At 41.9% G+C, this 17,771-nt stretch overlaps 1 protein-coding gene across 5 annotated transcripts in view; it reads right to left on the bottom strand.

The window, feature by feature from the left end:
* The window catches only part of ACAP2 (ArfGAP with coiled-coil, ankyrin repeat and PH domains 2), a 59,280-nt gene extending 43,206 nt beyond the window's left edge, over nucleotides 1-16,074 (bottom strand). For all 5 annotated transcript variants that reach the window (XM_084212347.1, XM_084212351.1, XM_084212348.1 and 2 more), the window contains exon 1: nucleotides 15,941-16,074. In XM_084212347.1, coding sequence (XP_084068473.1) covers nucleotides 15,941-15,993 — 53 coding nt within the window. In that variant the 5' untranslated portion in view covers nucleotides 15,994-16,074. The remainder of the gene's footprint in view (nucleotides 1-15,940) is intronic.
* Between the last annotated feature and the right edge of the window lie 1,697 nt (nucleotides 16,075-17,771).

Here is a 17,771-nt window from a genome sequence, read left to right as displayed (position 1 = left end):
TCCTTTAAAATTTTACACAAAAATATTCTGAGACTGGGGAGAAGGGGCAGACACGCATTGATTTAACTCATTTATGGCCATCACAGTATTACTTAAATTTCAGCTATAAAACGGCATAGATTTTAAAGAACCACAAGAATTACAGGAAATTTGATGGTACAAAGAAGAAAAACTACATCGCTGCTAAAATATGGTCTATTGATAAAGATTTGAGATCAAATTTTATCAATCCTAATATCTGTCACACCAAAATAGGTTTCTTCTGTTCTTGTATAAACAATAGTGTATATGTTTGAAGCTAACAACAAAGGAAAGAAACTGAAAGTTGGAGGAAATTTTCTTAACTCTTTTGGTGACCTCCTGGCTCAAACCTGCAAATAGGGCAGCTATTTCATGAATAACCTTGCAATGAGGTTAGAAAAAAATCCAGCACTTGCCATGTGTCAACCTGCAGGGAGTTCAGATGGCACACTTGATTAGATCATTTACCTCTGGTCTACACTGGTCAAATCTTCCAGGCCAGTCAAATTTAACTTGCCAGTAAAAGCTGCTTTCATGCAGCACTGCTAAAGCACAGCTTTTGTTGTTGGGTTTTTTTTGGGTTTTTTTTTTGCTTCCTAGCTCATGTTTCTTTGGACATCTCCTTCTTTATTGCTACCTGAAAAAACAGGAGACTGAGGATGGATGACTCTTTGTTCAGAGTCCATGAACATTGCTGCTTCATCAGGCTATTGCCTTGAGAGCCAAATGGACTCATTTCTGGCAAGGAGAGCCCCTGCTGCCATCACAGGGTGCCCATTCTTTCAGTCATTCCAGCATAACTGCTCATGGAACCATACTGTCTGTTTACCAGTAGCACCCTGCCTTGGGGAAAAAAGGTAATAGGAAGTTTTCTGAAATGCTTTTTGGAAAATTGGATCAGACATTTCATATTTCAGTCCTACAGAAAAACCCAGCTCTTCCTGGAAAAAGTTATATAGGCAGGGAAGAATGATTTGGAGCAGGAATTTCTTAAGCCAACTTTATACCACTGAGGAGAGACTACACACAACCACAGCTTTACTGTCTCTTGCTAATTCCATTCTAGTTCACATGAGTGCAAGCCAAGAACACAAAAAAAAAAAAAAAAGACTGAATCAGGCCCCAAGTTCAGGAAAAGCAGTTTTTTTACAAGAACAGTTCTGAAAAGTGCTGCCAATTGCTTGCAGATCTCGGACACTGAGCATGACATTCCCAGCTTTTGCAGATTTCACTACACATAGCTGCATTCCAATTCTTGTACCTCAATGCATTCCCACAGTTATGTCCTAGGTTTTATATCCAAGCAATCCCTGTACCTACATTTTGGCTTCTCCCTCTTTGCTAGCTTCAGATCATGAAGGATTTCAGGCAACGTCAATTTCTCTTTTACTTTCTTTATTTTCTTTCATAACTGATTCATTTTCACTTAAGTATCTAGTTAATCTTGTTTTGGAAAGAATTAAAGAGAATTTAAAAAAACCCAAAACCCAAAGGAAGGAAAAGCATCTCAATATTTAGACTTCAATTTTCTATTTGTTTATAATCACAGTGCAACAAATTTTTATTTTTTTCTTTGGCATTAACATAAAAGCACGATTAAGAAGCTTGTTTACAGAACTGCAGCAAGATCTGATAAGAGTATTATTTTTTTGTGTCTTTAACTTGCAAAGAGCTCTAGCTCCACAGGACTTAATGAGCTAAAAGTCTAAGATGCAAAATGAACAGAGATAAAGGCAGTTAGAGCAGGCAGAATGAAGACAACACATCTGTTCAGTAATTAAACCTCTATTCCAAGAGGCAAATTTTAGGATAGAATAAGCTCAAATGGAAGAAATATCAGCAGAACATTTAAAAACTGAAAGAAAGAAGGGTAGATCAAGCAAAAAGAAGTATAAAGCAAAGCAGATAGAGGTCTGAAACGCCAGGTCTCTGAAATGCCACAGGCCCCTGAGGCACCAGGCTGGTTCTCTGGGCTATTTCCCACCACTGCCATATGATACAGGGATGGCATATCTGGGCCCTACAGCTGGATATGGATTGAACAGCTGTAGGGTTCCAGCCAAACCCCACTTTAATTCTATGTTTCTTTGCATAGAAATGACTACTTCACTCTTTCCATCACATAAAATCTAGTAGAAGTTATTATCATGCAGACATATTTATCATGCATAAATATGTCTGCATGATAATCCAAAACTGGATTACAATCACAAAAACATGATAATCCAAAACTGGATTACAATCACAAAAACAAAGGCGAGGATGCCCTCAGACTATCAGAATATAGATATATACATCCAATTATGTACCACCTAGTTATAAAAATTGTCTTCATGTTTTCATCCTGGGCTAGCAATACATGAAAAGCAGCGGATCTGAGCTGTGCTATGTTAGTGCTTCCCTTGTTTTCTTCATTTAATACTTTCTGAAGCCACAGAATGCAAAGGTGCATTTCTCTCTAAAACATCTGTGTCAGGCATAAAGTTCACAATAAACTGTCATAATTCTGGGTAAATGTCACGTCCACAGGCAAGCCCCACTGTCCAGCCATAAACACAGGAAGTGGTGGTGAAAGAGCTGAGGATCAAGTGCCAGACCTGACATGTAACAGAACTGTTGCTCCTTAGTGAAGTGGGAGCAAGATATTTGAGTCACAGTGATCCCAGCCAGAAGGCTCCAGCAACAGGAATAAAGATCAAATCAGGTCCAGTGTATGAGTCAAACATCTGTGGCTTCCCAAGATGTTCAAATACTGCATGGCAACGCACAAAACCAGAACAGCTGCTTCAGGGTGGAGGACAACTTTTATAAATGAGCAGTCTCCCATACTCTTCATGCTCTGTAATGAGGACTCTCAGGAATGTGTTTCTTTCCTCTGCTGTGACTTCTCTCCTCCACCACCCCCCTAAAACACAGTTCAGTTTGCTAGATACAGCTTCCTGCACAGCTGCAGTGCAGGAGGAATACAGGAGATAATGCAAGAAAACTCAAGACCTAACTTTGCAGCCTTTTAAAATGAGAATAATGTCACCAGTTACCCAGCCCAGTGTATGTGAAGGATGGCTGAACTCTGACATCTATCACAGCACTCCCTTTAGGTGACCAGTGAAAGACTTTCTTCCAGGTTAAGGTACTACAAAAATCCCAGGAACCAAAGAGAATTATGATGGATAAACTCTCCTCCAAAAAAAAAAAAAATGGGTCACTACACATTGCTGACCAGAACACCACACACAACATGGCTATGGACAGGGGTCTGCAGGGCCTGCTTGCTCTCACAGAAGAGTGGTGATCACCAGTGCTTTTAAATTTAGCTCCTCTTCAAACAAAGTCTAATTGCCATTGAAGCCACACCCTGCCTTTAGTCTTTTGCTCATTCATTCATCATATTCTATCTTGCATTTTCAGACTGTGTTCCTGAAAATGAGGAGGCTGGAATCAGTGGTCACTCTAATTCAGATGTTGAAAAACAACAAACTGGAGAGGTCAAAGGTGCTATGGGCAACTAACTAATAATAGTAATTAATTCTAGAAATAATACATCACTATAAAAAATATTCAGAATGGTAAAAGCCCAACAATAAAATACTTTCCAATAGTGTGTGTTTATTTTTTTCTTTTAATTGAGAAAAGTTTTGATTCATTTATTGAATATACTTTCAGAAAACAGGAACATGTCACAAAATCAATTGCTATTCATTCTGCAGCTTTTGAATACATTAATATATTTGGACTCATGAAATGGAAATAATGGATTTTTACCACTGCACTTTCAATGGAATTACTGCTAAAGTCTCGTCCTCAAATCTTAGAAAGACACAGCTCTCTTACTTGCACGTATTCTGTGCAGAACAGCTCCTTAATGCACAACTTACACTTCACTAGAGATGACATCCTTTCAGCCAACATCCACTACAGCTTCAAGACAGCTTGAAAAAGAAAAGGTACTACTGAGTGTGAAAACCTGGAAATGAGATACTTAATTGCAAGATAAGAATATGAACCTGATGATTTACATGAATGCCTCCTCCTCTATGTCAGAGCCTATCAGGTGACAGACAGCAAAAAGGACAGTAGACATTAATCAGAGGATTAATGTGACCTGTAGTGTGATGCAAAGGCAAATTAACATGCAGGTGTACCACAGAAGACACTACACTTGCTCAGCTGCTTGGTCTAGTTTGTCTTTTCCTCTGCCTCCCTTTCCTCCCAGCAGTTGCACCTTGGGATCACCCTTCAGATGCAAAGCAACTGCTCACAGGTGAGTTCAGAAACAGCCACAGACAGACTACTGAGGGCAGCTTCAGGCCAGGGGAACACACACACCACTGTGACTAATGGCACTGGACACTGCCACTTTTCACTGCTCACCAAGGGCCATTTGCTGGTCACGAGGCTGCAAAGGTCTCTGTCCCCCAGCACGGCTGCACAGGGCTGTTACTTTTCAGAGGACGTCTTCACATTTGTCTGGGTTAAACTTAAGGTGCTTTCCCCTACCTTGCTGAGGTCCTGCTGGGTGGCAGACCTACCCTCCAGCTTCTCAGGGTTCCCTCCAAACACTGTCTACTTAATTTCATTTCCTTCATATATTACAAAGGTATCCAGAGGCACATTAACCAGCTTGCCAAGAAGGAATACAGTTGGTACATGTGTTATGGCATCAGACAACCAGAGACTAAAAAAGAAACATGACATTATTGAGGAACAAAGACGGCATACATGGAACAATAAGGCCTAATAACTTTGGATAACAGCATGGACAGATATAAGTAGAGTTTTACAACTTATGAGATGTGTCATAACCATAAATATGATCTGAAGAAAGAACACTGTTGCAGCCTGTCATAGAGCCCATTGAAGTCCTGGTTTGGCACTGCAGAGTTTTTTCCCCACTGGCACAGGGCCCCTCCATACTGAGGAACAGATGATGAACTCTCCTGACACACTAAGATAAAATTCCTCATTCATGCTAGTAATCCCTTCATTATTAATTCTTCGGTCATTGCCACACAACATTTTATCAATAGCTTGAAAAAACTTCTATCTGCCCTACATGAACAGTAGGGCTTTTAACCAGAAAGTTGAACCCCCACCCTGAAATCCTAGAAATTTTCTATGAGCCTGGGGGGATTGAAATATGGAAATACATTTCCTGAACAGGAGATTATGATGTTGATGAATAAGCCAAGTTTTCAGGTACATAGCAAACAGTGTCTGCATTTCAAATTTCCCCCGAGACACGGGAATCAAGTCCTCATAATTAAAAGGACCATTCCTCTACTCCTCTCAAGTAAGACTTAGAAAATAATCATATGAAATAAAGCAAGAGTATTTATTGAATTAATAAAATTGTTAAAGCAAAGGTCTGTTTGTGGGTATCACTGCACCTACAAGGTTTAGTTCCTCCTCAATAATTCATATGGTCTAATATAACAAGTAGGACAAATCCTTTAAAGATGTACACTTCACTTAATTTGTTCTTTACTGCTAGACTACACACAGCTCAAAGATAATGGACATTATAAACAAATCAGTCTTCAAAAAGGAACAAGATCTATTGCCCTTAACATACATCTCTGGAAGCCAGACTCAATACCACTGAACTTGCACTAGCATTTAACAGTCTATATGATCCAGTCTATCACACAGACTATAAGGACTTCTGTGCTACCTGCTGGACCTAAATTTTTAAACTTTTCCTTTCAATGCTCTTTTGGAGTAAATTGCCAGAAATACCTAACAGTGCTATTTTCCCAATGGTTTCCCCTAATATTTTTCTCCTAAAGGTTTTTCTATCCCAGGAGAGCTTGACAGTAAGCCTAAGAGGAAAATCAGCAACTTGTTTCCTCCACAAAGAGTCTGAGAAGCAGGATTTTCTTTATCTTTAAACTTTAGTGTTTTGTTCATCAGAAGACAGCTGTTAACAAGATGGGGGCACAATGGTGACCATGAAAGGTTCATGGAAAAGAAGTTGACTACACTGCAAGTTGGGAAGAGTGCAACATATCACAATACATGTCCTGCACAACTCTTGACTAATGATTCCAACATCCAAGAGTGGGCCAAAAGCTCCTACTGGATAAGGAAGTAGGACTACAGTATCAACAAAAAAAAGGGCAGCAGAAAGAAGCTCAAGGAACTGATGGTGTTGTACAGAAGCCTTGCTGCTGAAAATTTGCCAACATCACAGAGCTGCTTTAATCTTTTAAATCTTAGCAACTACCCAAGACCTTGAACACGAAGCGGCAGATGGAATGAAGGATTTCAACATTTGAAAACTCAAGTATGTAGTAAGGTCAGGAAGTGGAAGCATAAATATAACCATCAAGCAACCAACTGTAAAAGATACAAGATAGGACATCTAACAAACACACCCTGTTAGCCTCAAGATCTGGAGTTACCAGTCAGATGCTAAGGAGTCCCATCAACTTTGCTTATAAAAGCTGCAAGCAATAACAGTCTGAAGACCAGTGAAGATACTAATTTGGAAAGATTTGGAAAGATACCCCTTATGTACCTTACCTGCAGGCAATGAAGGAAGAGTAAATATCACTACATAGTCCCAGCACAGCATTCTCAGGATCAATATCCTCAGAAGTGATACAGCAGCACTTAACACAGGAAACCCCAAGTAAAGTACAGGCAACTAAAGGTCTGAGTGCTGTGCAATTAAACAAAAAGACACCATATAATCCTAACATGAATCTTGGGTTTGCTTCCATTTCAGAAAAATTAGGTAACATCTGTCCCTTTCTTTTTGTAACTCCCTTAGTTGCTAATTTAAACCTTACACCCTAGTTAGAGGAGCACTGCTGTGTACAAAGCAGCATAAGCTGGCAAAGTCTCTGTAACCAGAGCTCACCACGTTTCAGAAGAGCTGAGGACCATTAGCTGTCTACAATTCCAGTTTTATCAGGTGGATCTTCTTTACTGAAATCTGAGGGAAGTTTCAGATTTGCTATGAAGACTAAGTCCTCAGCAAGTATTTACTCTCTTTGTCCATTTCAGAAGTTGAATATTTCAGTACAAATGCTCTATTTGACAGTCAGAGAGAAGGCTGCAGCTTTGTTGTAATACGCAAATTCTGAACCGGAATTTTTTATTTAGATATTAGGTGAATATACATATATGGATCTCACACTCAGTAACCTAAAGTGCATTTTACATGTAAATTAAGAGGGTTTTTGTGCAGTTTTATTGTTCCTGCATACTGCAAAAAGCAGTTTGTTTGCCCTTTATGCCTTCACACTGAAGCAGCCAGTAAATTAATCCAATCTCAAACCAAAAGAGTGGATAAGCATTAGAGCAGGACAATAGAGAAATACAGTGTATTCGTGTTTTCCTCAAATTTACTGTTCTCAAATTTGCAAAGGCCAGTTGCCTTTCCTCCTCATCCCTTTCAAATGATGATAAACTATTAAAAAAAAAAAGGCATTTGGAACTTTATAATACAAAAACTACAAAATACATGCAGTACACCCACAGCCCTGGAACTTCTCTGGGTACATTTAGTATCTTTTCTCCCACTACTTTTAGTCATCAAGAGATTTTAAAGACCCTGGGATTTCATTCATCTATCAAAGCTACCTGCAGGTAAGCTGTTTTTCAATCAAACAGAAGCTTACCTATCCTTTAATTATGATATGTTAAAGGTTTTTCATTTCAAATCAACTGCAAATATTTTCAAACAAAATCTTGCAAGATTAATATTTACAATTCAGTGGATATTTTGTAATAGTAGACACAGTCAATGCTTCCCCTTGTCCTTTTTCATCATTCTTTTTGGGATAAATCAAGTAGGATAGAATAAATAGGCAGATATATTCTTCAAAATCAGACATTAGACAAAAGAAATGAAGTTAAATGAGTGCTTTTAAAAATCATTCTCCACAAACTGGAGATTCTTCTGAAGAATAATCCTGTAGATTCTTTTGAGGAATAATCCCACAGAGTAGGTGTGTAAATGTGTGTAGTCTTTTTAAACAGAGTCCAACTTAGCAACACACCAATTCAGCCAAAAGCTGCATCCTCAATGAAGTATCAGATTCCTCAGTCATCTTGAACAGTTTTTATCCTTAACAGCAACCCTGTCTGGCAAAGCCAATGCAATTGTTCTATTATTGCTGTGCGCCTTATCTGATCAAACACTGGTATCTATGCACAGATACCCAAATTAGTCAGCTAAAGCATATTTGGGAATGAGCAGAAACATGTGGTTTCCAGGGCACAGGTCACCTTATCCTGACACATATGGCTAAAACAAATCAAGAGCTGCTTGGGATCAAATCTTAATGAAGATCAATAGTTGTAAGGAGCCTAAGCCTAAGATCTGGCTTAAGAGGAGGGATGGTTCACAGCAGATGAGATGCATTCTCCTTTTTCTGTTTAAGGAAGGGGCCTAGGTCATTATTTACTAAACACTTTCTATAGATAGGAACTCCAACTTGCATGGTACATTAAGCCTAGGAAAGATACCAGCTACATTTCCAGTTGGCCTCAGAGTCTTTACAGTGCCTTTTGCTAGTGCCAGTTAAGAACACAAGGCCCAACACTGCTGCACCTACATGACATTTCTTCATCATCCATGAATTCTTATTTGGGTTATCTTAACTCAAAAGTATAATAACAACAGCATGCTTTATAGAGCCAATAGCATTGTTATAACACCACATGTTCTTTACATTGAAGTTTATCACAACAATCCAGTCAAATGCTGAGTCTGATTACTTACACAAAGTACTACAAAAGGTAGTTTGTGCACATGCACCTACTGTCAGATTCTTGTCCAAAAGCACAATACAACTATTATTTTGTATTGTTAATACAACAATTATGTTGTATTGTTATTAATGTCCATAATATTGAAATGTGAACTACAAAAATTATCCTAGGGTATCGTGTCTGAATACAGCAGTCTTGAAATATCAGATAGATAACTTAAAACACCAAAAAGGAATCTTGATTTACAGAAAGACTCATGCCACTAGTATTTCACTTAAACAAGTAAGTTTACCAGCCGTCTTCTCTGTTCAAAATCTCCTCTCATTTATAAAAGGAACTTGAAGGAACTATTTTGCAACAAATTATTTTCTTAGTCTCTCACTGTGTCTTATCAATTTGAAAATGTATACATGAGATCACTCCAAAAATTAGATTTCTCCTCACACAGTCAGTGCATCACAACAACAACTGACTTACTCTAGGTTTGAGGCCTGGCTACTTCTAATATTCATAAAGTAAACATTAACCATAAAATCCTTATTCTGCCATATACACAAGGAATCCTCTTGAAAAGATTATCAGGAAGGCAAAACAATGTTTGAGTCTACTGGACTGCTTAGAATTGTCCAGTATATTATCATAAGGATAATATCTACTATTTCTCATGTTCATAATCTAATCTTTCAGTCATGTGAAAGTGGCAACAAAATCAGGATTTACATTGCCTCACACAGAAGTATGGAAAACTCCTGCATGTACTAAAATAACATTACAGTTATTTATCCACACACTAATGTGCACGTCCTCCCCATGGTCATCCATTGCAGACAGCAACTTCAGCCCTTACTTTTGTTACAAATCCGCCACTAGCAAAAGGCAAAGTACCTAAATCACTACCTAAACTCACAGGAATATCTAAATCTAAAACCAGCAGTATCTGCTCACAGAGATCACACATGCATTTACACAGTTTAAACTTCTACATGTGTTCTTAAAATTAATTCTGCATGTACAACTGAGAGGCAAAAAAAAAAAACAAACCAACCACCAAACCCTGAATTACTCAGAATTTATTCTTCTATTTCCTGCCTGTGTAAACATGACACTTCTGCATTTGCATCACCTTGAGATACTAAACTGATTCAGGCAGCAAGGCCTGCATCAAGCTTAAGACAAAGGGTTCTTGTCTGTAAACAGTAATTTCTGTAGCCAATGGAAATTGGACATTTTCCTTTCCTATTTTCTCCAAAAACAGGTTATAAGAACAGAGTTAGCTTTGGGAAATTTTTAGAATTATTTACTCTAGTAAAAAGTTAGCAATAATTGAAGCCATATTGGTCACTGTATGAAGTAAGAATGGGAAAAATGCTGACTAAATAATGTGGTTCTGAGTACAAGGTTGTCAAGAAGCTCAGCCTGAAAAAAGATCACAGGACGCTGCAAACATTGCTGAAATCAGCACATTTGCTATTCAGAGGCCAACAGTTTCAGAGATATGTACAGTGAAAAAACAGAGCCACCAAAATCCATCCAGCCCAAGACACAGGTTTCTATTTTATATTTGCTACCTTTCCAATAAATATTCTATTTACTGATCTTCTTTTCCAGAGATTTTAACATTACTATTTCTCCCCTCCCAAAAAATATAAAACTACCATCTCCATAACTTTGGTTTTTAATGTAATTACATGAGATGTGCTTAGTCAACATAAAGGAGACACTCCAGGCTAAAGAATCAAACCTCTTCAAATCTATATTTAAAACCTGAAAGGCCATAAGGACTTGTATAATTACAGTTCCATTGCACACACACAAATAAGCTGTCCTCTAATTCTGCAAGTACTCATTAAAGATCAGTTGTACAGGCTTAATTAACGTCAGTTCTTCAGCAACCATCCTGCTGCAGTGCTAGAGCAACGTTATGATAATGTGCAGATTTTGTCACTACTTCCACTATAAGCTCCCTTCTCACTGTGGGGTTTTTTAAACATTTCCAGAAACAAATGTAAAAAGACCAAAACTGAAGAAGCTAACATTTTAAGCTCCTATTGGCAATTTGAGATACAGTTAAGATTTTTTAGTTTGCTCTTGTTAATATAAATCATAATCTAATAAAGAAAAAGAATCACCATTTTTTCAGATATTTTCATATATTTCAGTGTGAGAGATTTTTCAGAGATGTATTTGAGAGTGATCTTCAACAAACCTTCTTTATTCTTGAACAATTTTCCTCAAAAAAAAATGCTCTGACATTGCACACTGTGTTCAAATACATCCCCCTTTCTCTAGGTCAATCATTTTCTTAATGTACATTTGAAAGGCGCAGTTACAAATTTAAAAATAAATCCATTGACTGGAGCCTGAGTAGAACACGACAGTCACTGCAATCTCCACAGAAGTGCAGAATTAGAAACCTAGAATCAGTTTATCTAAGTTTAACTCCACCAGATTCCCAGCAGCATGGACAGGGATGTTGTACATGTGTAACTTATCGACACCCCTCCAAGACTGTCCTCCACGTCACTTCGGCTACAAAAAGTGCACTTCTGCAGTCTCATACAGGAAATTATAAACGTTAAACAGCCACGTAAGTATGAAATATGCTAAATGCAAACTCAAAAGGAAATGCTTGGCAGCTTTTTCTTTTGACTTATTGTATCTTTTTTCCTATTCTTCTGCAATAGTTTCCATCCTCCCTTGCCAAGCACGTTACAAACTTGCTTTTCAGTCCCAAACACCAAGGGCAGAAAGCCCAGACCAAACATTTCTTTGGAAATTTGTTCTAAAACAGATAGGTAAGTCTGAGCAAAACAGATTTTGTACGCAGAGTTCTTGGTCTCATTTCTTTTCACACTTGCCATGTGGCTGAGTTCACCTCCAGGAGCAGCCCCAGTGATTTCAGTGGAGCCACATCCATGCTGAGCTATAAACCCAGGCTGAACACCAGGGGTTTGTTGCCACTCACAGCAGGTTAGAAAGCAGCACCCTTCCCACTGGAACTGAAGGGACTACTCTCCTGATGTTCCTATTTTCACATTTTCTCCAGAAGGAAATGAGCAGACCAAAGCATATGAGTTAGGCACTTTTGATAATTTCTCTGACTACTCAACACAACATACTCCAAATAAGTTAAATAAGTTACTTTCTTATATTACTCATAGTTTAAGTGACAAAACGTTTACTACTACTTGGGAAACAGATGCTTAGTGACAAACCATTGGTTACACAATGCAGAAAAAGTGAGAAAAAATACATCATAAATCTAGAAAGCCAGAAAGTGGCACAAGTGACCTCTTCAACCTGCATCCCCTGGATAAGCATGTGGTGCACCTTAGCTGGCCCCACACAGACAGAGCAGGGCCAAAGCCACAGGAGAAGAAAGCCAGCACGTAGCAGGGACCCCCAGTGACAAGCCAGCCTCACGCACAGGCCTGCCCCCAGAGCAGTGCTTTAGCTCAGGCAAAATGGAAGACTCCTCAGATAAGTCCCTTACAAGGGAATACACTATAACCACAGTTATGCTGAGAAACTACCCAAAAATACTTTTGCTAAGAACGGTAATTGACAACAGTTTCATTTATATTTTGATCTACCTCATTCACCCATCATCTGTTCTGCAGCTGGGGTCTCAGGAAATGAATAGAAATTTAAACGTAAAAAAATTTAAACTTTGGCAACAGTGACAGATAAGGACAAAGAAATTATTTCAAAAACACAGAGCTTTTTAGTAAAGCATTTTTAAAGATGGGTTCAGCCTGAATGCTTTTGAAGAGAGTTCTACAATTGCATAGATTACAAGCAATTGAATTTTGCTTTTTCTATTATTTGTTGTTTATCAAAATTGTTAACTGCTACTTAGAGCAGCTGTATTTTCACATCACTTAAAATTGTTTCTCCTTTCTAGTAATTTAGTTCCAATGATTCATACGGTTGCTACAGTGATACTTCATTGAGAAAAAAACATTCTATAGGTCGAAGAAGAAAAAATGAAAATGAAACAGCAATGTAGAAGCCTGTTCCATTAAACTCTGAAACTTAAACTCTCATTGTTTAAAGGAGAAAGAATTATTTCACAATACTATTTGCATATTTAAAAACTACTGCAGGAATGCATGATTATGTACACAGAACTTGCCAGCACAGCTCAGTTCTTATTGTTCGAGGGCTCCTCCAAAACCCCTCCTCTGCCAACTTCTTCATTTGATGGGAAGTCATTGACATGAACTGCAAACGCATTTCCTCACCAGATCTTTGCTGCGTCCATGTTTTGGGAGAGGGGATCATGACAGCAAAGCATGTGATTTCAGCAAGACTATTTTCAAAGCAAGTTTAGAAAAAAACATGACTACACATTTGCAAAAGTGTGCCTGAACTCATAGCCTTTCCCACTACCCTCAAAAATCAGTTTATAAACATCAAGTCTCCAACTACAAACTGACTTGGCATATGGTAAGTTTACAAATCTAGTGATACAATCAGCCATTATTGCTTCGGGTTTTGTAATTCAGAGATTTCTTTATCATCTACTGGAGAGTGAAAAAAAAAACTAGTATGCCTTGCTATGAAATAACTCATCACACTTCTGATGTGAGCCTTTATAGCCATTATTATCTCATCACATATCAGCACCTCAACAGCTACAAACCACCATTCCCTCACAAGCACTTTAAGCAAGGAAACAGACTTTAGGTGTTGTGATTTGGGGCTCAATTAAATCTCAAAGCCAAGAAATATCAATATGAACTTCACAAGAAATAGATAAGCAAGAATGAAAGCCATGTGGCTGAAGCTGCCTGTAGTAGCATGTTTTGAAAGATTTAAATAGTTCCCCATGAAAACAGGGATTCAGTGACTCAGGAACTCTGATTCACCCGTGTCTTCCGAGTTATCACCACAACCATAAGAAAGTAACCTGTGACATTTCTATTCATTACACACCTCCCAACAGCTTTATTGAAGATCTCTGACAGGTATACTGACAGGAAGGACAGAGGCTACACCCTCCTGCTCAGCAAGGTCAGGAGAAAGCTGCAGCTCAGCTTTGCTACAAGGAACACAGAGCAAGAAGCTGCTTTATGTCCACACTACCCCCTGCAAGAACACAGGGCTGTCACAACCTTGCTCGACATCAGTGTCTCTATCATCCCTCAATAAAACCACTGCAGTAACCTTCATTCAGAAGGCTTTTCTACTCTTTGGGTTGGGTAATTTACACAAACAGCAAGAATAACCGAAATTATAACAGCAAATATTGATGACTAATAATGAAAGATATGGAACTTTTTCAGAAATACTACAGGAATTCTGCCTAGTAATTTTAACCATTTTCTATCAGTCAAAGCTTGGAAGGATGTTTTGATGGCATCAAGTGATTACACCATAAGGTTTTCTGCAATTTATTCAAAAGTAGTAGTATCAGACTGGGAAAAAGACCATGAGGTACTAGAAGACCCTAACAAAGGGTTTTCCCCAGATTCTTTTCCTTGAAGGAAAGGAATCAAGAGGGGCAAAAGGAGAATGCTACAAAGTGAGTTCAAATGAACTAGTATGACTTACCTTGAAGAAACAGCAGCACACTTCTGCTCACAAATTTTAGTCACAACTTCTTGTTTGCTCAAGTGTATTTAGTACTTCAGCAGGTATGAGTAACTAAAATAATGCAACTACTGGTATAGTTCTATGGTTAAATTATGCCAATCTACAATTGCATTGCCACCAAATGGGAGGGACCAACACTAAATACAGTTGTCTCAGAATGTATATACACTAGCAAGCATGTCCAGCTCAGGACAAAGTTTTGTGAACAGCTAAGCCAACGTAAAAGTTGCCTGCTGCCCTAAGGGAGGTCTCACTCTCCACTGCCTTCCTCTAGCCTTGCTTCTGGCAGTGAAGTTTCCTCTCTCTACTCCCCATAAGCCTTAGTAGATTTCACACCCACTGAGACGCTGACACAACTCACTAACCTGGCAGAGAACCATCCAGTCTCCCCTGCCAGGGCACCCAGCTCACTGAAGGATCCAACAACACACGTCACAGTCACCAAAAAACCCGTGGGAGAAGCAGCCAGCGACAAACTGGCAGCAGAGGCAGGAGCAAAGGAGGGAAGAACAGGAACTCCAACTTCTGCCAAGGGTAAGCCATTCAACCAACCTTCTTTCTCCAACTTCCTCTACATCCCAGATACCACAGGATTGCTAAAGCTGATACAAAGAGGAGGCGTGAACATACGGCCAGAGAGCAGAGGAAGAGCAGGACTATTTCCCTCAACATCCAGAGCTCACCACAGAGCCACAGGCACTTGAGATATGAGCTCGGCATGGGACAGGACAGGCACAGCAGCGACACATCACGTCATGGAGCAGTTTGTGTCTCCAGCATCTAGCAGGGTAATACCAGGCACAGAAACTGGGTGAATATAGGCACAGACCAGCCACACATCCCAAAGGGAGGCACAATTATGTTCATTAGATACAATGGTGTAAAAAACATCTATGGAATGGGTAAAAACATAAGGAAAGACTGAGGGAAATGTTGCCTAACATAAGCAGAAATAACCCTACAGCAATGATAGACAACTGGTCACTCGACTGGGGAAAAACAAAGGAGTGCGTGCCTTGCTCTGACAACAGGAAGTAAGACGATACTGAGCTTGTTTGCTACTGGCACCCCAACAGTGGCCACACCAAATACAGACCACGCAACAGTGGCAGGCAGGAGACACTGGGAACTGAAGTGTGAGCACAACTCTGAAGAACCGAAGACAGACCACCAAAGAGTTCACCCTCCTGAGCCCGAGTCTCAGCTGACATTGCTTCGGCTGACCAGCATTCCCTGCACCAGCCGCCCGCCACCATTCACCCCCATCTCCTCAAAGGCGTGACCCCAGCAGTGCTCACGGCTCACTGCGCTGCCTCCGCACGAGCCCAGCGCCCGCACACTGCCCACCCAGCCCCACGCACCGCACACGCTGCCCCTCTTCCTCGCACTTCCCTCATGCCCCCTCCCCTTCCTCCTCAGAGCCCCCACACCACGGCAGCACCCACACAGCCCCTGCCTGCCCCTCCACTCAAGGCCGGCTGCCCACAGCTCGTCAGCACCTGTCACCCCCAGCGCCCGCGCAGCCCGGCCCGCCCCACACACACCCGGCCCCGCTTCCTGTCCCCCGGCACGACCCCGGCCCGGCCCTTCTCGGCGGCACCTGAAGCGCGGCGAGTCCTTCAGGCACTCCTCGAAGTCCACGGTCACCTTCATGGTGGCGGGGCGCGCCGCTGCCTCCGCTGCTGCGGCTGCTGGCGGTGGTGGCGCGGCGAACCCGGGGCGAGGCGAGACCGGGCCAGGGCCGGCGGGCGGGGCGGGACGGGGCGGGGCGGGGGCGGTGCTCGGGGCGGGGGCGGTGGCCGGAGCGCCCTGTGCCCGCCCCGCCCGGGCGCGACTGACGGCCCGGGCAGCCAGCACCAACCGCCCGCGAGAGCGGGGGGCGCGCCGACCAATCACAACGCGAGAGGGGAAGGCTCAGTAGGCAGAGCGCCCAATAAGCGTGGCCGCTCGGATGATGCAGCCAACCTCCGGCACCGCAGCGATTGCTCCCGCCCCAGCGAGCTCAGAGTGACAGCCGGGGCCGCCAATGGACAGGCGGCCGCTCCAATCGGCAGCTCCATCGCCACGCCTGCCCGGATCGCTGCGACCACAACCCGGCCCGGCGTCCGCTGCCGTGACGCTGCCTGGGGCGGGGCGTGCCGGGCCGTGTGGCGCCGGGCCCTGCTCAGCCGGTTGTCGGTACCTGCTTGGTGATTTTAAATTACAGCTCTTCGTTAAACGGGGGGATGCCTCTTTCGGGGCTGAGACACGCGGGAAGGCCAGGGCGGGCCCCTGAGCAGTTGTACGGGGTCGAGAGCGGCCGCTTCCGTCAGGCGGGCTCCGCCCCTCAGCCCCGGCCCCGGCGAGCCGCGCAGCGCCCGCGCCGGGCAGGGGGCGGCGGGGCGGGCCCGGGTCCCTGCTGAGGGTGCCGCCAGCGGGAAGAGAGCTCCACCCCGGGTGCTCTCCTGTGTGATTCGCTTCTAGATAGAGGAAATAACTTGCGGGGGAGACTCAAAGGAGTCTTTGAAGGAAAAACGCAAACCGCAGGTTTTCCTGTCAGGGACTATCAAGTGTGCATGCTTGGGTTTCTTACCGAACCTTTGTCCGAGAATACTTTCTGAACTAGAGCAGATCATATTTTGAAGTAGAGTGATACAGAGTGAACAGGACCGTGTTGCAGTCTCCAGTTTGCAGTGAAGGACAGCAGAACGTTGTGGATTTCTGTTCGTTCAAGAGAATACAGAAAAAGATCCTTGACTAGTTAGGCGCTGCTTAATGTTCGCAGATGTCTGTCTGTAAAACTGAGACAGGAGCACCAGCCAGCCCCACTCCTCCTCAAAAGCAGCGACAGAGAAGTAGAAGTAGCTATCCAAGTTAAACTTGTCAAAGATGAAGCAGTCACACGTCACAGGCTCCATCCCGCAGCCACAGGGACGGTGCTGAGAAGCTGACAGAAGTAGAGGATGTTCACTCTTACTTCCTCCCAGAGTTTGAGGAGCTGCCATACCTGCTTCCAGCGAGCCCACCTACCCCCTGCAGCTTTCACACCCGCCCTCACCCAGCATCTGCACCGTTTCACCTCTTGTTTTATCTCTTTTGTTTTTTCATATTCTTCCCATTCTCTCTTCCCCACTTTCTTTCAGTGCTACAATGAGAAACAGTCAACGTGGGAGGAGGGGAACATAAGTTCTTTCCAAGAAGCTGAATGCCTGCTGTACCCTTACTGTCCCTCAGTTAAGGTGTCCTTTCACAGAAGTGGAGAGACACTTGTTGGTTCAGTCAGTTGTGATTTAGAATGTCAGTTTTTTTTTTCCTAAGACTGTGAAATGTCAGAACCAAACTACAAGTTACACAGATGTAACAACTGTATATTTCTGTGAGCTGTCCCTCACGAAAACTAGCCAAACTACCACTATTTTGATTAGGCATTCAAGTCACACCCACTCAGGAAA

Source organism: Fringilla coelebs (assembly GCF_963513975.1).
Source record: "Fringilla coelebs genome assembly, chromosome: 10".
NCBI classification, from domain to species: domain Eukaryota; kingdom Metazoa; phylum Chordata; class Aves; order Passeriformes; family Fringillidae; genus Fringilla; species Fringilla coelebs.
The sequence above is the reverse complement of the archived record's forward strand: the minus strand, read 5'-3'. Positions and strand labels throughout refer to the sequence as shown.